This window comes from Lepidochelys olivacea (genome assembly GCF_965140295.1).
Source record: "Lepidochelys olivacea isolate rLepOli2 genome assembly, chromosome: 4".
Lineage (NCBI taxonomy): Eukaryota > Metazoa > Chordata > Testudines > Cheloniidae > Lepidochelys > Lepidochelys olivacea.
In genome coordinates, this window is record NC_140414.1 from 16103300 (window position 1) to 16127649 (window position 24350).

At 44.2% G+C, this 24350-nt stretch overlaps 1 protein-coding gene across 4 annotated transcripts in view; it reads left to right on the plus strand.

The window, feature by feature from the left end:
- The window catches only part of WRN (WRN RecQ like helicase), a 110490-nt gene that overhangs the window by 24062 nt on the left and 62078 nt on the right, over window positions 1-24350 (plus strand). For 3 of the 4 annotated variants that reach the window (XM_084625914.1, XM_084625915.1, XM_084625916.1), the window contains exons 3-7: window positions 4415-4530; window positions 5469-5614; window positions 11104-11252; window positions 20411-20560; window positions 23443-23515. In XM_084625914.1, coding sequence (XP_084482040.1) covers window positions 4415-4530; window positions 5469-5614; window positions 11104-11252; window positions 20411-20560; window positions 23443-23515 — 634 coding nt within the window. The remainder of the gene's footprint in view (window positions 1-4414; window positions 4531-5468; window positions 5615-11103; window positions 11253-20410; window positions 20561-23442; window positions 23516-24350) is intronic. The other variant, XM_084625917.1, reaches the window with a different exon arrangement.

Here is a 24350-nt window from a genome sequence, read left to right on the forward strand (position 1 = left end):
CCCCCAGGAGTAATACCTGCAGCTGCTTACGGAGAAGACTACGTGCGTCAGCAGTTTCTGCCGTACGTGAACCCTTCTCTCCCAGGAGATGTTCACAAAAAGCAAACAAACAAAAACCCATACGGTATTTCTCTGTTGTGAGCAGAAGATGCATGTTACAACACAGCAGCTGAATATAAGTGGCACATAGTTATGTACAAATATTTTTGCTTATGATTAATAACTATCAACAAAGATCTGAAATGCAGTTTCCCCCATCCCCAAAGGTTGTAGCTGATCTTATCAGGATATACCTCTCAACCGAGAGGTGGATGCACTGCCATGGACAAATTTCAGCCAGAGCCAAATTATAAATCCTATTTAAAAAAAAACAACACAAAAAATAACCAAACCAACCTCCCCGCCCATCTCCCCCCAAAAAAGAAAAAAAAAACACCTTAACCAAAACTAAAAAGAAAATTCAAAGGATATAAAAACTGAAATTTCACACCAAAAAGGCTACTACCTACGTTTGCAGAGAACATTTTTATTTCCACTTTAGAATGTAACCCTAACTATGAAGATGCTACTATGTCCATGAAATGCAATTTGGCCAGTTTGTGTTGCCTTGAAGGTGCTATGGATTATTTTTCTACTGTGGGTGTGATTCAAGGTTGTTTCCAAAGCTGGTAGCCAACATAACACACTACAGTAAGAAATACCCAACTAACTGATGGCTTATCTTTGCTACAAAATTGTATGTTCTGTACAGAGCAGAATTAGCGAACGTGATGCTGTCAAAGACCAGCCGCGTTCAGCATTGTGTCAGGTGTTTAAGGATAAACCCTGATCTACGCTGACCACATAGTCACAGCCAGCATTGTCTGATTACTCTACTTTTTAGTCCCATCCTAGTTCTGTTAATATGTAGCAAGGACAAGGCCTGAGCCATTTCTTAGACATAATCGGTTGTTTTATAAGAAGGAACAAAATAAAAACCAAGTAAAGATTAGATGAAATATCAAGTACAATTGATATTACACTTAATATTTATATGGTAGTTTTAATCTTCAGGGGACCTGACTAATAATTTAAAAATTACTCTTCTATAGCCCAACATTTCACATGCTCCTGGGTGTTTTGGCTACGCTCCTCTCTGCAGCTTCGTGGGGGTAGCTCAGCCTTTTGGCGCTGCATGCTCTAGCCACGCCCCCTCTGCTTCCGCCTGCCGCCAGACTCTGCCTTTGCAGCAGCAAATGGTGGCAGTTTCTGTTTCTCCTACCCTTACTCTTCTGTTTTCTCTTGTTTTGCCCAGTTTTTGTGAAATGGGGAGCAGTGTTCTCCCTCTTCAGTGCTCCTCTTCCTCCCTGGGTTGGTTATCCCTCAGGTTTAACCCTCCTTCAGTCTCCACTGCAGCGTCTCCCTGCCTGCTCTTCTCCCCCTGTAGAGACATGGCAGAGCAGCTAGGAAAGCCCTGGGTCAAACCCAAGCAGTGCTCCATCGGTGATTGCAGCCTTTCCAGGCTCAGCAGATGGGGAATTGCGCCCAGGCTGCACCCAGCCTTCTGTCTCAAACTCTGTTAGCTCTCCCTTCACTCCTCCTCTAAGGAAGTGATTAGGGATGAATGGAACAAGTCTGATAAGGGCAAGCCTGTTCACAAGAGCCCCCCACCTCAGGGTCTGTGACATTCAAGAGCCAAAGACCTCTATTGCTGAAACATCAGAGGTGGACGCTGCAGTAGTATCCCTCGCCAGGGATATGGTTATTCCCTCAGGAGGGGAGTTCTCCCCAAAGGATTCCATAGATTGAAAGATGGAATCCACTCTCCAAAAGGACTTTGAAGTCTCCTCTGCCACCCTTCGAGCGTCCTTGGCAGCAACCTGTTTGGCTGGAGCATCTCTTTCCTGGATGGAAGATCTCAAAGGCCTTAAGCCCAGAGATCACCTTGACTTTGGTTCCATTTTAAAGAGCCTTCTTAGAAGAGGGCCTCATCCTCCCTGATTGAACTAACCTCGTTATTCCTAGCCCGATTCTTGCTTGCATATTTATACCTGCCTCTGGAAATTGCCACTACATGCATCCGACAAAGTGGGTATTCACCCACGAAAACTTATGCTCCAATACGTCTGTTAGTCTATAAGGTGCCACAGGACTCTTAGCCGATTTTAAAGAGTCTCTCCTTAACATCAGCATTTGTAGCTGATGCATCAGTGGATGCGATCAGGCTGCCAGTCCAAGCCATGGCTTCTAGCTGAATAGCCAGGTACCACCTATGGCTCTGACCCTGGATGGTGGATACTCACTCTGAGCAAGTCCTATGCTCGGCCAAGTTTACAGTTTCCCTGCTTTTTGGGGAAGAAGTTGGATACTTTGGTGGCTGACAATGTGGCAAAATCCACACACTCTCTCTCCCTTCCCCACAAAGCGCCTTCAGGAGAGTCTATGGACCAGCCTTCAGACAGAGGCACTCTTTTCGCTCCTCATCTTTGCAGACGTACCAGCAAAGGGACAAAGATTCTTCTAGGGAAAACAGTGGAATTGGGGCCCGGGGTGGGAAGTGTTGAGGGGGCAGCTTGCACCCGCCAATTCAGTGCAAATCCCAGAAACCCTGGAATTCCAACCATTCTGGACTTCTTCCAAAAAGACACAGACAGAAGCCTTCAACCCAGTACAGTTGCCCGTGGGTGTCCACTCTTTGTAGCATGCTATTCACAACATGCTTAGGTTTCCTCGTGGCTGACAATCCACAGGTAGCCAGATTCCTTGGAGCCAGTCCTGGTTAGCCAGTCCGTCAGCCAGGCCACTCTTCCCAAAATGGGATTTACTGCTAGTTTTGAGGGCCCTGACAAGCCATCCACTCGAACAGTTGATTTCAGTGTTCTTATTTGTCCATTAAGATGTGTTTTAGTAGCTGTTGCATCCGACAGGTGAGTGTCAGAGCTGGCAGTCTTATCTATGCAGGAGCCTTTACTGCATGTTCCATGAGGTCAAGGTGGGGTTCAGGACACCAGAATCTATTTTTCCTAAATTCCTACTTCTATGGCTCTCAAGAGGTTGTGCTTCCTTTGTTCTGTCCAAAACCACAGCAGCAAACGGAGAAGACACGGCATACCCGAGGTTTTTAAGGCTCTTCTGACATCTCTCTCAAGAGTACACAGTCCTCAGGAAGATTGGGCTCTCTATTCTTGTCCTTCCACTCAAAATGGCAGGGACTTAGAGCTTCCAAGTCCTCAGCTGCTAGGTGGATTAGACTATATTGTGGAAGCCTACAAATCATTGGCGGTTCCTAGCTCAGAAGTGATCACGGCGCCCTCCACGAGATCTGTAGCAACCTTGTAGGCGCCATGAGAAAATGTGTCCCCTATGGAACTGGCAAAGCGGACAGTTGGTCTGCAGCTAACGCCTTCATTAAGCACTATAAAACTGACTTTCTTCTGCAGAGGCCTCCTTTGGCAGAAAGGTGCTGTGGGTGGTGGTCCAGAAATAATATAGGGCTTTTGGGTGTGCTCACTCAAAAGGGGGGTACTTCTTTTCTACCAAACTCTTGTTTTACACCCCTCCTTACGTCTGATCGCTGCTTGCTACTTCCCAGACATCCAGAATTGTGAGAGATGCTGCTTGCAGAAAGGAAATAATTGATAGGAAATTTTCTGTTCATTTTAAGGAATTCTACAAATTTCATATTTCCATGTATTGCACCACAAAAACTATATTAAAATAACATTATTAAGGTTGCAAATTCAAACATTCCAAAAACTAGGAAATGCCAGAATTTAGGTTGCCTCTGTGACATTAATTTGCTCCACTTGTGAATGGGTATATAGCTCACTGAAGTCAGAATCCTTGGAGATTTTATCTGCTAAGCCCTAACAAGTCTCAGCTGAACATGTGCAATTTGTTATAGGTTTATAACTTGGCCAAAATGGGGCTCCTTTTTACAGGGATGCTAAAAGGCACATCCCTGACTCGAAAGCTATCTCCTGACATATTTCAGGTTCCTGCTCCACAGCATGGAGATGCTAAAGCATTTTGAAGAAAAGGTTGCCAGAAATTTTTAACCTGGACAAAACGTATTTTCCCCTAGCCTTGTTCTCAGAAATGATGAACTATTTTGGCTGAAGTTTTACAAAAACAGGTCAATAAAAGGTTGACACCTGGCATGGAAAATTTCAGCCCAAATGGTTAAAGTTTGGCAAATTTGTAAGCAACTGAAGACCGGGTCTTTAATAAAGGGTGGTGCTATGAGCTGTCTATTTTAAAATTTGTAACTGTTCTGCTAAATAGTTTTATAGTAACAAACCAATCCCAAAATTGTTTTGGTAGCCAAGACTATGGCTTTAAGACAGTTGTGCAACAACTGTAGTGCTAGTGAATGTATTTGCAATGTGGCTTAATATGTCCTATAACAGATCCTCTTCTAAATGCTGTTAAACAGAAGTCTCATGGTCAGAGGAGTGTTCTGGAAAATGACCTGCCTTTCTTAGAGTTCCATGGCTCTGTTGTTTACAGCTACGATGCCAGCGACTGTTCCTTTCTGTCAGAAGATATCAGGTAAAAGCTTGCTTGTTTTCTTGGTGTGTCTCTATCTCTGCCTCAGAAGGGTTTGTGTTTTTTCACGTGCACATCTATACCTGTTGTGCAATTTTCATACACAGACTGGGTCAGCTACTCAGCCATAGAAAATGTCTGGAGATAATCGAGGTCTTCTCTTTAGTATAAGTAGCAGAATTCTGTCTGGTTTTACAATGTTGTTTACAATCACCAAGTGAAGTTACAGTTTCTTAGGACTAAAAATTATCCATAAATGCTACTGAATGATGTCTGGAGTGAATGGAAATTTAGAAATAAACTTTTAACTTTAGCTGACTGGATGTAGTTCTGCATTTGTACCCTTTTTGTGAGCCTTCATGTCTGGGGGCAGCAGTCTTTAAAGTGCAAATCCTGTCAGACTCTACAAATGCGTAACTTTTCATATTGTGACTAACTCCATGGATTTCAATAATTTCAGTAGGACTACAGTGTGTAACGTATTTGTTTGAATCTCTGCAAGATTAGGGCCTAAAGATATCCAGTACATAGTGCATACAATATTTTTGGGGAGAAACTTAACATAAAATCATCAATAAATTGAGAAAAATAGTTATGAGAACTTCCAAAAATATATATAAGGAAGGAGTGGCCAGTTTTTGTTTCTCTCTCCCTTGGGGTGAATTTAATTACGGCCCAGCAGGCCAACAAATGGCTGTCTGTACTGTATAGGACCTGTAGTTAAGGGTATACGTTATTTGGAAGGTTTCAGGTGGGCCCTTCGTAGTAGGGTGAATTTCACCCTTAGCGTGGAGGCTGTTTGACTACAACTCTGCTAACAGCCCCTGAACAGGGAGTCGTTTAGTTGTTCATTTTAAAGTAAGCTATCCTGTTGTCATATATGATAGATATATGTGTAGCAGAATAACTAAATGGGAATTAATCAACTATTTTCTCTTCAGAAGAAACCTGTCTGGTGGAGATGTGATAGGATTTGACATTGAATGGCCGCCATCATATACTAAAGGGAAAGTAGGGAAAGTCGCCCTAATCCAAATATGTGTATCTGAGAAAAAATGCTACTTGTTTCACATTTCGTCAATGTCAGGTCAGTGTCATTCTTTCTGTGCTCTGGTTCACATGGACATGAATTGCCTCTCTGTTTTAGGTTACTTGTTCTGTGCTTTTGCCTCCAGAAGCAGACAGTACTTCCTGTTTCCGCTGATAGAGAAAACCCACCCCCACTATAGTGCACATATCCAACTATGCAATTCTGTATAGGTACATTGGTCTCTGTCGGTCCATATAGGTAGTTTATATCATGAAAGTGCCACTGTTAATATGTAATTAATTTAATTAAAAAATCTTTATCTGTATTATTAGCATTGTAAATTAAAGCTGAATCAATTTTGAGAGAGATTTTTTTCGAAAGAGTTTAGTATCCAGTAGGTCCCATATGGGCACCTAAATGAAGTGGCCAGATTTTCTAAAGTGCTCAGTATCCAGCATCTCCCATTGTTTCCAAACAAGGAGGAAGGAAAGTTTCCTTCTCATTTACTCTGCTAATGTTTTCATTTCTCTTTGAAGACGACTGTCATAGCTTATTTACACAGTCACTTTCTTGTGCTCCTGAGGAAGGGTTTGAATTCAGGAAAGCTATCTTTACTAAAATAAAAAATATTAAACATTCATACCATTTGCCCAATATAATTTGTTTTCTCCTCCCCTCCACAGAAATGAAACGGTAGGCCTACATTTTGATGACAATGACCCTTATTACCTTGGCTCGACTGGCTAAAAACCTTACGAGTGGTCAGAATGCTGTTGGTTCTTAAAATCTGTGTGTTATCCTGTATTCCTATAGGGGAGGTACCAAGTATCTGCTGTGCAGACTAGTTCTAGCTTGCTTGATGTATCTGTGGCAAGCCTGGTATGTAGTGTCTGTAGAACTTGCACTTTTATGGTTGTAAATGAAACCACCTAAATGAACAGAGAGTAAACTGATGCAATGTTATTGTCATGTGTCGGCAGATGTTCTGAAGCTGTGTGAAAGAGGTTGTTAATCTCATTGGGGTGTTCACTCTAATGTTTAATGATGACGCTTTAAATGTCTGTATTTAATGGCTTATTTTAGCAAATGTGGTGGGGCAATGTTGAAGGGTAGAAAATTCAGATGGAAGAAAGGTACAAAGACATGAAAGAGGGAGAGAAATGATGAAAGGAGGATAGAGGAAGAAGAGAAACAAGGGCAGACATGCTGGTGATCCTAAAGGTAGCGATTTTCCCACTGAGTGATGATAAATGTGATGACATTGAACATAGGATGCGAATAAATAAAAGTTGAGTTACTAGTTGAAGGGTATGTATGTTACTTCCTGGATTTTTATGTCAACCTTCCATTCATATCAGTAGGAGATGCCCTGTGAATTGAGGGGTGTATAGAGTCCTAAATATAAACCCTAGTCCATGAACAATAATCCAACATAAACTTTGGAGTCTGTTCAGAATGGGGACCATACAAGTACCAAGATTGTATCATAAAATGTAGGCCAGACACACATGGTGAAATGTTGAGTCTGCAAATACTTATCAAGTTAGAAACTTGCTCAATTTCTACTTTCCAAACTTGAGCTTTGCACTAGGTGTGAATATATTTGGGTGCAGATTTACAAGTGGTTTAGGGCTTTAAAGATTATGGCCAGAATAGTCCAAGGTGGGTTCCTGAAGTCAGGCCTTAAATCATAATTAGGCTTCTAAGTAAGATGTCCAGAATAGAAAGCACCCACATATCTGGTGGAGAATAGGCCACTTCTGTTTATAGGCCCTGCACCAGCATCATGGTGCTAATGGGGCAGGTTCATGCTGTGGAACGCCGATTCTGGGCTCGGGAAACAAGCACAGACTGGTGGGACTGCATAGTGTTGCAGGTCTGGGACGATTCCCAGTGGCTGCGAAACTTTCGCATGCGTAAGGGCACTTTCATGGAATTTTGACTTGCTTTCCCCTGCCCTGAGGCGCATGAATACCAAGATGAGAGCAGCCCTCACAGTTGAGAAGCGAGTGGCGATAGCCCTGTGGAAGCTTGCAACGCCAGACAGCTACCGGTCAGTTGGGAATCAATTTGGAGTGGGCAAATCTACTGTTGGGGCTGCTGTGATGCAAGTAGCCCAAGCAATCAAAGATCTGCTGATATCAAGGGTAGTGACCCTGGGAAATGTGCAGGTCATAGTGGATGGCTTTGCTGCAATGGGATTCCCTAACTGTGGTGGGGCCATAGACGGAACCCATATCGCTATCTTGGCACCGGAGCACCAAGCCGCCGAGTACATAAACTGCAAGGGGTACTTTTCAATAGTGCTGCAAGCTCTGGTGGATCACAAGGGACGCTTCACCAACATCAACATGGGATGGCCAGGAAAGGTACATGACGCTTGCATCTTCAGGAACTCTGGTCTGTTTCAAAAGCTGCAGGAAGGGACTTTATTCCCAGACCAGAAAGTAACTGTTGGGGATGTTGAAATGCCTATATGTATCCTTGGGGACCCAGCCTACCCCTTAATGCCATGGCTCATGAAGCCGTACACAGGCAGCCTGGACAGTAGTCAGGAGCTGTTCAACTACAGGCTGAGCAAGTGCAGAATGGTGGTAGAATGTGCATTTGGACGTTTAAAGGCGCGCTGGCACAGTTTACTGACTCGCTTAGACCTCAGCGAAACCAATATTCCCACTGTTATTACTGCTTGCTATGTGCTCCACAATATCTGTGAGAGTAAGGGGGAGATGTTTATGGCGGGGTGGGAGGTTGAGGCAAATCGTCTGGCTGCTGGTTACGCGCAGCCAGACACCAGGGCGGTTAGAAGAGCACAGGAGGGCGCGGTACGCATCAGGGAAGCTTTGAAAACCAGTTTCATGACTGGCCAGGCTACGGTGTGAAAGTTCTGTTTGTTTCTCCTTGATGAAACCCCCTGCCCCTTGGTTCACTCTACTTCCCTGTAAGCTAACCACCCTCCCCTCTTCCCTTCGATCACTGCTTGCAGAGGCAATAAAGTCATTGTTGCTTCACATTCATGCATTCTTTATTCATTCATCACACAAATAGGGGGATGACTACCAAGGTAGCCCAGGAGGGGTGGTGGAGGAGGGAAGGAAAATGCCACACAGCATTACAACTTTAAAATTTATTGAATGCCAGCCTTCTTTTTTTTGGGCAATCCTCTGTGGCGGAGTGGCTGGGTGGCCGGTGGCCCCCCCCACCGTGTTCTTGGGCGTCTGGGTGTGGAGGCTATGGAACTTGGGGAGGAGGGCGGTTGGTTACACAGGGGCTGTAGTGGCAGCCTGTGCTCCAGCTGCCTTTGCTGCAGCTCAACCATACACTGGAGCATACTGGGTTGGTCCTCCAGCAGCCTCAGCATTGAATCCTGCCTCCTCTCATCACGCTGCCTCCACATTTGAGCTTCAGCCCTGTCTTCAGCCCGCCACTTACTCTCTTCAGCCCGCCACCTCTCCTCCCGGTCATTTTGTGCTTTCCTGCACTCTGACATTATTTGCCTCCACGCATTCGTCTGTGCTCTGTCAGTGTGGGAAGACAGCATGAGCTCGGAGAACATTTCATCGCGAGTGTGGTTTTTTTTTTCTTTCTAAGCTTCACTAGCCTCTGGGAAGGAGAAGATCCTGTGATCATTGAAACACGTGCAGCTGGTGGAGAAAAAAAAAGGGACAGTGGTATTTAAAAAGGACACATTTTATAAAACAGTGGCTACAGTCTTTCAGGGTAAACCTTGCTGTTAACATTACATACATAGCACATGTGCTTTCGTTACAAGGTCGCATTTTGCCTCCCCCCACCGCGTGGCTACCCCCTCAACCTTCCCCCCTCCCTGTGGCTAACAGCGGGGAACATTTCTGTTTAGCCACAGGCAAACAGCCCAGCAGGAATGGGCTCCTCTGAGTGTCCCCTGAAGAAAAGCACTCTATTTCAACCAGGTGACCATGAATTATATCTCACTCTCCTGAGGATAACACAGAGAGATAAAGAACGGATGATGTTTGAACGCCAGCAAACATACACTGCAATGCTTTGTTGCACAATGATTCCCGAGTACGTGTTACTGGCTTGGAGTGGTAAAGTGTCCTACCATGAAGGATGCAATAAGGCTGCCCTCCCCAGAAACCTTTTGCAAAGGCTTTGGGAGTACATCCAGGAGAGCCGCGAATGCCAGGGCAAAGTAATCCTTTCACATGCTTGCTTTTAAACCATGTATAGTATTTTAAAAGGTACACTCACCGGAGGTCCCTTCTCCGCCTGCTGGGTCCAGGAGGCAGCCTTGGGTGGGTTCGGGGGGTACTGGCTCCAGGTCCAGGGTGAGAAACAATTCCTGGCTGTCGGGAAAACCGGTTTCTCCGCTTGCTTGCTGTGAGCTATCTACAACCTCATCATCATCTTCTTTGTCCCCAAAACCTGCTTCTGTATTGCCTCCATCTCCATTGAAGGAGTCAAACAACACGGCTGGGGTAGTGGTGGCTGAACCCCCTAAAATGGCATGCAGCTCATCTTAGAAGCAGCATGTTTGGGGCTCTGACCTGGAGCGGCCGTTCGCCTCTCTGGTTTTCTGGTAGGCTTGCCTCAGCTCCTTAAGTTTCATGCAGCGCTACTTCGGGTCCCTGTTATGGCCTCTGTCCTTCATGCCCTGGGAGATTTTGACAAAGGTTTTGGCATTTCAAAAACTGGAACGGAGTTCTGATAGCACGGATTCCTCTCCCTGTACAGCAATCAGATCCCGTACCTCCCGTTCGGTCCATGCTGGAGCTCTTTTGCGATTCTGTGACTCCATCATGGTCACCTCTGCTGATGAGCTCTGCATGGTCACCTGCAGCTTGCCACGCTGGCCAAACAGGAAATGAGATTCAAAAGTTCGCGGTTCTTTTCCTGTCTACCTGGCCAGTGCATCTGAGTTGAGAGTGCTGTCCAAAGCGGTCAGAATGGAGCACTCTGGGATAGCTCCCGGAGGCCAATACCGTCGAATTGTGTCCATAGTACCTCAAATTCGAGCCGGCAAGGCCGATTTAAGCGCTAATCCACTTGTCAGGGGTGGAGTAAGGAAATCGATTTTAAGAGCCCTTTAAGTCGAAATAAAGGGCTTCATCGTGTGGATGGGTGCAGGTTTACATCGATTTAATGCTGCTAAATTCGACCTAAAGTCCTAGTGTAGACCAGGGCTTAGAAGTAAATATCAGATTAGAAGTCTTTTTTTGATCTGTTGTTTCCATAAGAAAAAAAAACCAAACTTTTGCATAATTTCAGTGTTGCTTGCCTCCAGATGAAATTATACTATAACCAGTTAGAGTTCCAGCTAGCACAAAATATAAACTGACTGGCCTGCGTTGGCATTAAAGTGCCATACTAGAGATCACATGTACTTGTTTGATGGCTAAGCTGACTGCTTTATAGATGCAGAGGTAATAAGCATTTGGCTATTACAGTAAAAAAGTAGATTGCCCAAATTTATCCTTGATAGGATTCCACCTGTTTCCATACGAAATTAAAACCTGGCAGCTTTTGTCATATAGTTGATTATATTTGTATCTAATCTGTTTTAGGTTTTCCCAAGGGACTCAAAAGATTGCTTGAAGATGAAGATGTTAAAAAAGTTGGAGTAGGAATTGAAGGAGATCAGTGGAAGCTGATGAGCGACTTTGAAATCAAGCTGAAGAGTTTTGTAGAACTGGCTGATGTCGCCAACGAAAAAGTAAAAATTCAGTTTCATGGAGGGGGGTCTTCATTGTGCTAATAAAGGGAGTCTTTTGTTTTCATTGAAGTCCAAATGTGGCCCCACTCATAATCTGTAGATCTGTTACCAGAGATAAATATTACCAGGTGACACTTTTTAAAGTGTTTGAATTTGGAAGGAACTCAAGTAAGAGCTACAGTATTAAATGCCTTTATTTTCATTGCACAGTGTATTTGATTTTCCCACAGATCTTTTTTTCCCCTCAGCTCTGTTTCTGGCCATTTTGTTCCATTAGGAACACCATTTTTTTTTTTTAAATCAATCGAATTTTATTTCCTGTTATTGTTTACTACCAGGAATTGTCAGACTGGATCAGACCCAAGGTCCGTCTAGTCCAGTGTCCTGTATTTAACAGTAGCCAGTACTAGATGCTTCAGAAGAAGGTGCAAGAAACTCTGCAGTTGGCAGTTATGGGATAACCTGTCCCAGGGAAAAATTCCTTCTATCCCCAGTAGTTATGGTCTGGCTTATGCCGTGAAGCATGACCTTCCAAAACTCACTTTTGTTAAATATTTACTGCTCTAACTAGCTATTCTTGTTATCCATATAAATGTTTCATCCTTTTGCGTATCCCACTAAGCTCTTTGTCTCAGTGATCTCTTGTGGTAGAGAATACAATAGTTCAATTACTCATTGTAAATTTGCCATCTTTCAATTCCTTTCAATTTCCTTGTCCTTGCATTATGAGAGAGGGTGAAGAGAAGTTTGAGCCACAGTCCCTATGGTATTCGTTATTTTGTAAACTTGTATCATGTCCCCTCTCTAAGGTGTAAAGTTTTTCAATCTTTTAGATATCAATTAATAGATGAGATTTTTTCCATGCCCCTATTACCGCATTTCAGGTGAGGACAAATGTTTGATTCATGTAAAGAGAATATTTTTCCATAGTATTCTCCATGCTATTCCTTTGAACCCTAACACCTGTTTGTTTTTCCTGGCTGCTGTTGCACATTGCCCTGTCTACAATGATGCCCAGGTCATTCTCCAGAGTGGATGCAGTTAATTATTTAGAATTCAGTTAAGGGTTATGAGGAATTCAGATTATTCCTTATCAACACTGAATTTCATCTGCCCTGGGAGGGTTCCCCACCGTTGCCTTGCATTTGTCCCATTGCTTAGATCATTATCCTTTTCCTGACTCAGCCACCTCAGAGTCAGAGTGGATAGCTTTTCTCTGGGGCACGAGGCAGAGCTGCTCTCTGCTAAGTCACTGAACGCAACTCAGGTTGTCTTTGAGTAAAACTTCATTATAGAAAATAAAAATCCCTAAAAATTGCTAAGGTGAATGTAAACTTAGTTAGATTGAAACATCGCCATATTATGTTTACAACATATTGGATTAAATTATCCCTTCTTTCCTGTGAACAACTTTTAATTTCCTCCTAATTCGCATGTGTGTTTCAAATACCTTGTGCTCATCTCAAAGAAATCTTTGAATTTGTGTAAAGGGTTAGTCTTAAACTGACGGCACAAATCTTAGAGACCCAAAAAAAAGTCAGTGAATATGATGGCGCCCTTCAAAGGGTCTGTTCTCTACCCTTACTGTTCCAGAGGACTGGAGAGCAGCAAATGTTGTACGTATAGCTATAGGACTCCAGGGGCTGGTCTACACCAGTGGCGCAGCTGTAGCATGTCGACGGGAGAGAGCGCTCCTGTCGGCATGATAAATACACCTGCGCAAGAGGTGGTGGCTATGTTGGCGGGAGAAGCTGTCCCGCCAAAAATAGTGCTATACACAGCGGCGCTTAGTCGGTGTCACTTACGTGGCTCGGGGAATGGCGTTGGCTACGGCTACGCTCGCAGCTGTAGCGCGCCGGGAGTTAAACCAGCCCTGGGAGACCGCAGCCGGGAAAGCGCGGCCGTGTGTTCACACTGGGCTCCTTGTGACCGTGGAGCGTGTCCGCGTGAGCAGCTCTTGCAACGCCACAGAGAGCGGTGCGTTGTGGTAGCTCTCCCAGTGTGTAGGTGCCTGCCGCGTGCTTTGGAAAGGGCTGCAGTGCCTAATGGGGCAGGTTTCCCAATCCCCTTGCTCCACGGGCATCCTCCTAGATGGCCAGCTGCTTTTCAAATGAGGGGGTGGCGAGTCTGACAGGGAGTGTGTGGTGTGTATGTGGGGGGAGAGACTGGGTGTTTTGGGGGGCAGAGTGTGTCAGTGTGCTGTCTTGTAAGTTCAGACAGCGGCAGGGGGGAAACCTGACATCAGCCCCCACTTCCCCTTCCCCACCCCTCACCCGCTCTCTCTCACAGTCGCACACAGAGAGAAATGCCTGTGCAGTGAGGTGAGACTCACCGGAGCGGCACGTCCTGCTGGTCGTCCTGGGAATTAGCTATTTCCAGCTCCGGAGAGCCCTCTGCAGGCTGGTGTCTCGTCTGCCACTGGCCCTGTGTCCCTCCATACCCCAGTGCCCTTTACCTTGGGGTTCTGCCCCAGCAGTACCCCCACACTCTGGGTCTCCCCTCCCAGGGAAACCCCCAACCCTCTAAACCCACCTTGCCTCAGTGGCTACTGCCAGTTCTTGTCTAGCCCCTGCTCACTGGGGCTGACTGCAGTCTGTCATGGCCACTCGTCATTGGCAAGGGGTTAGGACCTGCTGCCTTTGCCTATCCTCGGGCTGTCTTTCTGCAGCCTCAGTACCTTTTGAGCCCTTAACAAGGCCTGCAGCCTGGGGGTTTACCAGGCTGGAGCTCCCCAACTCCCTTTGCCTTTCCCCAGCACAGTTCCATTTCAGGTACCTTCTCTCAGGCAGCTAGCCCTTCCCACTCCAGGGCTAGAGCCCTTCCTCTCAGCTCCTGGCTCACAGCCCCTTTATAGGGCCAGCTGTGGCCTGATTGGGCTGGCCACACCTGTGGTCAGCTACTCCCTCAGCTGCTTTCACTCTTTCCCAGCCATGGCCCTCTCCAGGGCTGCTTTTAACCCTCTGTTCGGCGGGAGTGAGGCAGCCACTCCCTTACAGCCTGCCTCTGCAGCAGGAGCATTCCACAGTAATGGTTTGCTTTGTGTCCCGGAGCAGATAAGCATGCTGGCTGTCAGAAATGGAGCTTTCAAAGGGGATAGCTGCATGCCTGCAGCAGAGTTCAAAACAATGACCAGAGAGGCCACTTGACTTCAGGGGATTATGGGATGTTTCCGGAGGCCAATCACAGCGCAGTAATGCAACACCTCGTCCACACTGACACCGTGGTGCTCCAGCCCGGGCACAGCAAGCTCTGTGCTTCTTGTGGAGGTGGATTACCAGGAGCGCTCCAGCTGCAGAGTCCAGGTGCTCTAAATGCCTTGCCAGTGTGGACACCTCAGGAGTTAGGGCGCCCGGGACTGATTTAATGCGCTCTAACTTGCAAGGTTAGCCAAGCCGTTATTCTCACTCCTGAGGAATATAAGTTATACTGAAGTAAGAGGTAGTGTAAACTTGGCCTAGGAGTGATATAGGGAATTGGAGATCACAGAAAGACTTAACTATTACCTGAGAAATTGGTTGAAACAATACTTAAAAATAGAATAAGTCACCTGGAATATCACAATAGGATAGGGTCTAATTAGCATGGTTTTTGCAAAGGAAAATCATATTTGACTAATATGTTAGAATTCTTTGAATATATCCGTGAAGTAGTGGATAAAGAAGAACCAGTTAAGAACATAAGGTGGGTGCATAACTGGTTGGGAAATGGTTCCCAGAGAGAGTAGTTATTGGTGGTTCACAGTCAAGCTGGAAGGGTTTATCAAGTGGGGTCCCACAGGGATTGGGTCTGGTTCAGGTGACTTATTACTGTTTAATTTATCAGTTTGTTCCAAAACCACCTCTACTGACTCTTCAGTAAGAGGCAGTTCTTCAGATTTGTCACCTAAAAAGACTGGGAATCTCCCCCTCATCCTCTTCAGTGAATACTGATGGAAAGTATTCGTTTAGCTTCTCCACAACGGCCTTGCCTTCATTGAGTACTCCTTCAGCACCTTGATCCAACCAGTGGTCCCACTGGTTGTTTGGTAGGCTTTCTGTTTCTGATGTACTTAATGTTTTTGTTTTTTTGCGGTTAGTTTTTCTGTCGTTTGCAAGTTGCTCTTCAAATTATTTTTTGGCCGGCCTGATTATGCTTTTACTCTTGACTTGCCAGAGCGTATGCGCCTTTCTATTTTCCGCAGTAGGATTTGACTTCCAATTTTTAAAGGATGCCTTTGGTCTCTAAGCATCTTTTTTACTCTGTGTAAGCATGGTGGCACTTTTTGGGGCCTCTTTCTGTGTGTTTTTTTTTTTTTTTAATTTTCTTTTATTTGGGGATACGCACATAGTTGGAGCCTCTGTTTGATATTTTTTAAAAAAGTTTCCATGCAGCTTGCAGGCATATCACTCCTGTGGCTGTTCCTTTTAATTTCAATATAACTAGCTTCCTTGTCTTTTTTTAAGTTCCCTTTTTTTGAAGTTAAGTGCTACTTGTGGTGAGTTTCTTTGGTATTTTCTCCACAACAATGATGTTAAATTTAATTACATTATGGTTGCTGTTATGGAGCAATTCAGCTATATTTAGCTCTTGGACTAGATCCTGTGCACCAGTGTAGCGATGCGAAGACTCACTGTTGCGGCACCTCCTGCTGGTCATCCTGGGAATTAGCTCAACTCCAGCTCCGGAGCACCCTCTGCTGGCTGGTATCTTGCCTGCCTCAGGCCTTGGCACCCTTCCAGACCCCGGTGCCCCCTTTACCTTGGGGTTCTGCCCCAGCACTCTGTGTCTCCCCTCCCAGGGGAACCCCCAACCCTCTATCCCCACCTTTCCTCAGTGGCTACTGCCAGTCATCATTGGCAAGGGTTTAGGACCTGCTGCCTTTGTCTATTCCCAGGCTGTATCTCTGCAGCCCCAGTACCCCTGTAGGCCTTCAACAAGGCCTGCAGCCTGGGCTTTTACCAGGCTGGAGCTCCCCAGCTCCCTTGCCCTATTCCCCAGCACTGCTCCAGTTCAGGTACCTTCCTCTCAGGCAGCTAGCCCTTCTCCCTCCAGGGCTGGAGAGAGACTCCCCAGCTTCTGGCCCACAACCCTCTTATAAGGGCCAGCTGGACCCTGATTGAGCTGGCCACAGCTGTGGCTGCTTCCCCAATCAGCCTAGCTTGGCCGCTTTTAACCCCTGCTTATTGGAGTGGGGCAGCCGCCACACTACAGCCACTTAGAACTAAATGAAGAATTGCCTCTCCCTTTATGGGTCCCAGGACTAGCTGCTCCAAGAAGCTGTCATTAATGGTGTCTAGAAATGTTATTTCTGCATCCTGTCCCGAGGTGACATGTTCCCAGTCAGTAGGGGATAGATGAAATCTCCTGTTGATCATTACATTTTTTGGGTTTTGTAGCCTCTCTAATTTCCTTGAGCATTTCACAGTGACAGTTGTGATTCTAGTCAGGAGGTAGGTAGTTTATTCCTACTGCTATCCTCTTATTATTCAAGCATGGAATTTCTATCCATTGAGATTCCATGATACTGCTTGATTCATATAAAATTTTTACTATTTTTCACTCTGTGCTTTCTTTCACATATAGTGCATCTCTCTCACCAGCATGACCTGCTCTCATTGCTGTATATTTTGTATCCTAGTATTACCATGTCTTGTTGATTATCATCATTCCCACCAAGTTTCTGTGATGCCTATTACATCAATATCCTCATTTAATACCAGGCACACAAGTTCACCCATCTTAGTATTTAGACTTCTAGCATTTGTATAGAAGCACTTATGAAATTTGCCAATATTTAGTTGTCTGTTTTCTTGTGCTGTAATTGAATGGCAGTCTTTTCCATTTGAGTGTTTGTTTTTTATTTTCAGTTCTTATTTGTACTTTATCAACTTCTCTTTACTTTACTAGGATATAGAGTAACATCTTCAATAAATCCTCCCTTAAGGTATTTGTTACACCGTGTGCTCCTTCACACCTGTCCGCTTTCCACCAGCCCTTTGTTTAAAGCCACTAAAGTAGTCATGTGGGGGAGAGGCAAAGAATTCTCTCCTGACTGGTTTTTGATCCAGACACAATGACCAATTTTCTTCATGATGAAAGGTTGACAGTGGCATGACTCTAGATTCCATACTGGGTCCAGTGTTTAATTTTGTAGGTGGTGCAGGTAGTGTGCGTATAGTTAACATTGCCCCAAGACTTTTTCCCCAAGATTTCACTTGAAATCTTGGGCAGAAATTTTCTATGCTGAGCATTTACCTAGGTTATGTTATTTTGGAAGGTTTTAGCTAGAATGGTTCAGCTGTTCGTGAGAATGAGGTTTGGGGACAATACATTATCTTATCCAAGTTAAAGTTCTTACAGCTGCTTCATTGAGCCAGCTCTGTTGCTTCCAGGCTTCAGAGCAAAGGCTCAAAATTTGACAGGGGACTTGCCCAGGTGTCAGGAATGTGCCTTTTATTGTTCCTCTGAAATTCACCCTAATGTGACCAAGTTACAAGCTTTTGGAAAATCTCAGTTTGCACATGCTAAACAGAGTCTTCTTAGAGTTTACAAAAACAACAAGGAGTCCAGTGGCACCTTAAAGACAAACAGATTTATTTGGGCATAAACTTTTGTGGGTAAAAAAACCCACTTCTTGAGATGCATGGAGTGAAAATTACAGATGCAGGCATAAATATGTGTATATTTTAAATATATGTATATAATAAAAGTATACTTATGCCTGCATCTGTAATTTCCATTCCATGCATCTGAAGAAGTGGGGTTATTTACACACGAAAGCTTATGCCCAAATAAATCTGTTAGTCTTTAAGGTGCCACTGGACTCCTCGTTGTTTTTGTGGATATAGACTAACACAGCTACCCCTCTGATTCTTAGAGTTTAGAAGCCACGTTTCCCAAAAATTCTGTTGCACTGACATGCTCTGGCCACTGGCAGCTCCCACATGTGACTGGACTGCACATGCACTATTCCCACAGAGTGACTGAGCGCGCGCCGTCCGGGGGCTGAACTGGACTTTCTCTGCAGTTGTTCTTCCTGGCAGACAAAAGCTGCTGTGGTGCTAGGAACAGAAACTGAAAGCAGGGAGCCTGTTTCTCCCGTGCTGACAGTGCCTTCTCAGCTGATGCCTAGACGGTACGGAGGAGAAGGAGCGAGCTGCTTGACTTGCAGAGAATTAAGGAACAAGGGTGAGGAGGTAGGGGAAAAGACGCAGGGTGGCGGGGAGGCAGCAGCACATGGGGACGTACTATAACAGTAGGAGGGAGGGGCCATTAAACGAGGCAGGGTCCTGTGGAAAATGTATTATTGGGCTCATGTAATTAAAGACTGTATCCTAATGCATACACACAAGGGGATGAACTAGGGTTCTAATGGAAACCTTAATACTGGCATTTCCTAACTTGAGTGCTTGGCTTTGTACCCTTCATGGCATTTTAATGTAGGTTTTTTGGAGGTACTCTTTATTTCCAATCTGGACAGGGGGAGTGATTCCTGAAGTAGCATAATTTGCAGATGACACAGTTATTTCTTAGCGATGAGCAGTGTTGAACTTCAGAGAGACCTAACCAAGCTAGGCGAAAAGGCAACACAGTGTGAAATAAAAGCCAGTGTGGATAAATGCAAAGTAATGCACAATGGAGGGTAACATTTAGAGTCCTGGGAAATGTACCGGTAGTTTAACTGTATCAACTCAGGAAAGGGACATGGGTGTCATAGTAGAGGTTTCATTGAAGGTGTCTGCTCAATATACAGCAGCGTTGTTGAGGCCAGCAGTTTATCAAGGCCCAAAGAGGGATTGGACAATTTTATATGGATAACAAGAATATGCAGCATTATAAGAGTTAATACTAACAAAAACAGTGTTGGAAAGGGATATTAAACATGCTTCAGGGCTTAAGCCAATCTCTAACTATTCGAGACCAAGAAATGAGACCTGATGTAGGGAGCAGATTATCCCCCATCTGCCCACTGTGGGGTTTCCTTCATCTTTCTCTGAAGCATCTGGTGCTGGCTTCTATTGGAACTGGGATACTGGGCTAGGTGGGTTGTGTCTCTGCTTCTCTCTGGCAGTTCCTAGGTTTTTCTCCCTGTCGTTCTGAATAACCATTCTGTCTTGGAGCAGGGCCCATTGATGTGTTGGTGAGTACTTCATCGTCTCTGTTCCCTGTATGACTGTCAGATAGCATAATGCATAGTGTTTAAATTCCCAAAAGTACTACAACTGTTTCAAGTCTGAATGTTGACCATTACATCTGCCCCTTTCTCTGCCCCACCAGCATAAAACTTTACTATTCCAACCTCTATCCAGAGCCCTAATGTAGATGTGGGTAATTACTGATTAAACCTTCAGCTAACAAATCCAGATGTGCACATATGTTTTATATTGATGCATCTGGTTGCATAGGGGAATACCTGTGTACCAGACAGCTTGGCTCAGGGAGCAATCTGGAGCAAAGGATTCTATATCTGGGATAAGAATGAATTATTTTGGTCTCTACTGGCCTAATGTCATATTGCTAGAATACAGATGTAGAGAACATAACTTCTGACCACACTTACTTCTCCTAATGATAGGCATGGCATACAGAAATTAAAAAATCTTAAGGTGAAGTTTTAATACTTAGTAGAAGGCTGTGCCTTTGAACCTGGTTTGAGAGAACCATGCCCCATTAAACTCAGGGAAACCACCATTTAGTAGAACCAGAAGCCATATGTTGGGAGGCTGAAACAATGACAGGTAAATGGGAAGCGCATCATCTCAAGAAAGCACCATAAAAGCTTTTTAAGATGATGATGAAGTGGAAAGGTTACAGTCGGTGCTTAAAGTGACCTGTATTGAGCACTTGTTTGGTGTATTTCTCCCGTTTTTGCTATGCTGTGGACACCCACTTCTCATTGCATATGCTGATGGTGCCCTGATGCAGCAGTCCAGTTGGCAAGAAGGGAACACTGTGCCAGGGCACAAATGCAGAATTTTTTCGGTTGTAACACTGCAGTTGGCTCTGATGGGAGTAGAATCAAGCTGCACATCTGTAGGTCAGTCATTTTGTTGAGGAATGAGTTAATTTTGATATATTCAGAGTCTCCACTTGTGATGTTGAATCAGCTTTGTTACCTTATTCTGAGAATTATTTTTACCATGTACAATTGCTTTGAACTTAATATTTCTTATTTTTAGCTGAAGTGTAAGGAGATATGGAGTCTAAATGGCCTGGTAAAACATCTATTTAGCAAGCAGCTTCTGAAGGACAAGTGTGTCCGCTGTGGTAACTGGGAAGAATTTCCACTCAGCGAGGAGCAGAAGTTGTATGCAGCCACTGACGCTTATGTGGGTACCAGTAGAGAGCTCCATTCCATGTTTTAACTATTTCATTCCTCTTAATACGTTATTTGCCGACCTTTCTAATGTCTTTTGGCTGTGGTACTCACCAACATGAATGTAATTCAGATTCCTCGCAACAAAATGGTTAGTAATCTTTGCCCCGCAAAACACTCTATAAAGCTTCATAGTGTTGGTGACTGAGCTGTGGGCAGTCTGGCCTAGCGTTCGGAGCAAGAGTCCGGCCTACCAGTTAGAGCTGAATCCAGCAGACAGCATGGGTACTGGCGCGAAGCCAAGGGTTGTAGCTGGGTGTCAAACCAAAGCCTAAGCCAAAGGGTGAACTACTGTCGGTCAGAAGGCAGAGCCAAGGGTCTGAGCTGGCAGTCAGAAGTCAGGAAGACTCTGGGAGCTGGAGCTGCAGCAAGGCTAGAGACAGAGAAGGCAGGTAAGCGCAGCTGTGGGTTAGGAATGTGTTGAGCAGCTCCTGAGCTTAAGTATCAGCCTGTTGACTCCTTCAGCCAATCAAGTGGTGCAGTTGACTCCTTCAGCCAATCAAGGCCAGCTGCACTCATTAGGTTGCCAGAAGAGTGGCTCTGCTGCAGGCTGGCCCCTGACACACTGTGTAGGCTACTGTCTAACCCTTTCAGTTCTTGGTTGCATTTTAACCCGTGTATTCACTGGAGGCTGTTCTCCAAGGTGTTCTCGCCAAGTGGGTCTGATTTGTGAATATTCTATAAAACTGTACAGTTTAGAAGTATAAACCCATAAAACTTAAAAAGTTAGGATTAAAGTTGCCTAAACAGCAGCATTGCCTTGTTGCATCTTCAATAATAACGTCAATTCTGTGGATCAGAATAGGAATGGCAAAGAAAAATATCAAACTTTTGTCAAGTCCTAATGACCAGAAATGATACCATCCCAATATAAATTTTTATCATTTGGAACACTAAGGACACAGTCTATTAGCAGGAAAAGTTATCCCTCAGAGAAATAGCAAGAGCCCATTCAGTCAGGCATAATATCCAATAGAATAAATGTTCTGTTAGTTTTGGAAACAATGCTTAATTATCCATTAGAAAAGGGGATGGGGGACAAATGGAGGAGTGGAAAGGTTTTACTTCACTGAACAGTTGCATATGGGAATGAAGTAATTACAATGTCTAGCACTTTACATCAATAGATCTCAAAGTGCTTTGCAAAGGAGGTTATTATCATGTCTGTTTCTGCCCAAAACTCCTGGCAGCTACCCCAGGGACTCCCCTCACATCTCAGGACCTCATCTTTCCCCTACATCAATGCTTTCTCCCTCTTCTCCCTGGGAAATTCATAAAACCAACTGAACCCGGGAGCCTGACTCTCCCTCTCCCCAAACCCTGCCCTCCTCCCCTTTGGCCCCTAACGCCTCTCACTCCATCAGGCTGGGGTAGGTGGGGAGAAGTGCCCACTTGGAGTACTTGGTCTCAGTAGCATCAAATTCGTATCCATCATAATACTTCCATCTCAAATGATGACCTGACCACAGTGGTTTGTGGTTCAACATTTCCAGGCTAGACTATTGCAATTCTCTCTGCCTGGGTTTAGGCAAAATGTGGAAAGAAGGTACAGCTGGTAGTCTGTCTCCTCACTGAGATGAGCTGAAGAGCATATTGTTTTATACAACATTTAGGTATAACCTTGAACAAGGCACAGGAAGAGTCTTTTCAACAGCAACTCCAAGACTGAGAGTCCAAGCTTCACTCTATGTGAAGTTGCTTATTGACCAAAGTGCAGTTCTCCTCATTCTCAGGAAACGCTGGTTTTTCTAATATACCTGGAGATGAGCAGTGAACCAGAGATTTATAGAAACAATTTCTTTTGAGTTCACTTACGAGACTTATCAGGAAGTTTACGAGGAACAGTAATTGTTGTAGTTCCGTTTATTATTTTATATAGCACGGTAGATGTCCATGAGGCTCTTTATTAAATGAAAATAGAGGACATGGTCTGCCCACATTTTGTGTCCTGTGGAACACGGAGGCAGATGATATTAATCTGTTAGCCACGCCATAATCCAGTGGTTCTCAACCTTTCCAGACCACTGTACCTCTTTCAGGAGTCTGATTTGTCTTGAGTACCCCCAAGTTTCACCTCACTTAAAAGCTGTTTGCTTACAAAACCAGACCTAAAAATACAAGTGTCACAGCACACTATTACTGAAAAAATTGCTGACTTTCTCATTTTTACTATACAATTATAAAATAAATCAATTGGAATATAAATATTGTATTTACATGTTAGTGTATCGTATATAGAGCAGGTTAAGCAAGTCGTATGAATTTTTAGTTTGTACTGACTTCACTAGTGCTTTTTATGTAGCCTGTTGTAAAACTAGGCAAATATCTAGATGAGTTGAGTACTCCTTGGAAGACGTCTGTGTTGATTTAGCCAGTAATGTAGACATGGCCCTTGTGTTGATCTGACTTTCTGTTGTAGACTGGGCCCACGGGTGCAGAGCAAAGGCAGTTTGAGTGACTTGTTTAGCAAGAGCTTAACTCAGCATTTGCTGTGTTTCTAACTTTTTTTTAAAATAAATGAACACACCTCTAACGTCTTGAGGTAATATTCACTAAAATCATTGATATGTTCCTGCACCCTTAACTTTACCTTAAAGTGTTAGGCTAAATTGTATTTTGTCTTGAGTTCTCTAACTTAATGTTACATTATTGACATTGTTTGGAACAAAAATCCTTTACTTAGTGTTAAATAGAATTTACATCTTGGATTGGAGAATAAATCTGTAGCCTCTGCAGTTTGTTTTAGGCTTTTTCCAACCATGGAAGGAAAAAAAAATATAAAACGTGATCTGTATGGAGTCTGAAGCATTGAATTTGTTTTGCTTTTCTTCACAGGCCGGCCTCCTCATTTACCAAAAACTGGAAAATATGAATAACTGTGGTCAGAGGCTCTGTAGTATAAAAACCAGTAAGTTGCAAATTCAAAGAATAAAGAACGTGTGTTTTTTCTAATTGGACATTGAACTGTTTGGAATTTAGAGATGGCTTACAGGGTTCTTTGATCACCTGTATCACCTGGGTATCTGAGTGTTTTCCAGAAGGGGCAGTAAGTGACATGAGAGTACCGTCTCATCGTTCTGTGGTGTGTGCCCAAATTCTATAAGGGGGCTGGTAAGAGATCTCACTCTTGTTTACTTTGCTATTCCACACCATAATAGGGTCAGATGCTTGAATAAACTGTTGGTCACCTTAAAAAGAAAAGGAGGACTTGTGGCACCTTAGAGACTAACCAATTTATTTGAGCATAAGCTTTCGTGAGCTACAGCTCACTTCATCGGAGGCATTCAGTGGGAAATACAGTGGGGAGATTTATAGCATGTTGAGTGCCATCTCACGCATTTGTGAGAGAGATGGAAAAATACCGTAGTGTCTCCTGCTTCTCATCCTGCCATGGAGTGAGATCTGCCAGAGCTGGTCTTTTTTTCCTCATAGCTCAGGAGATGCAAATATCCCATGGAATACCAGCAAACTGTAAACTTCGGCTTTGTCCTAGTGGCACACAGCGTTTGATTTTTTTTTTTTTTAATATATATAGGTTATTAGATTTAATGGGAAATGTCACAGCTGATTTCTCTGAGTTTGCTTCATTTCTGCTGAGCTAGAGATCTTGTCCAGATTTTCTAAAAAGCTTGTTACCGAGTAGTTCCTATTTAGGTACCTAAATATATGCCCAGATTTTCAGAAGAGCTTGTCTCCCATTTACACGTTCAGAAATAATGAGTTAAGCTAAAAATCTTAGTGTT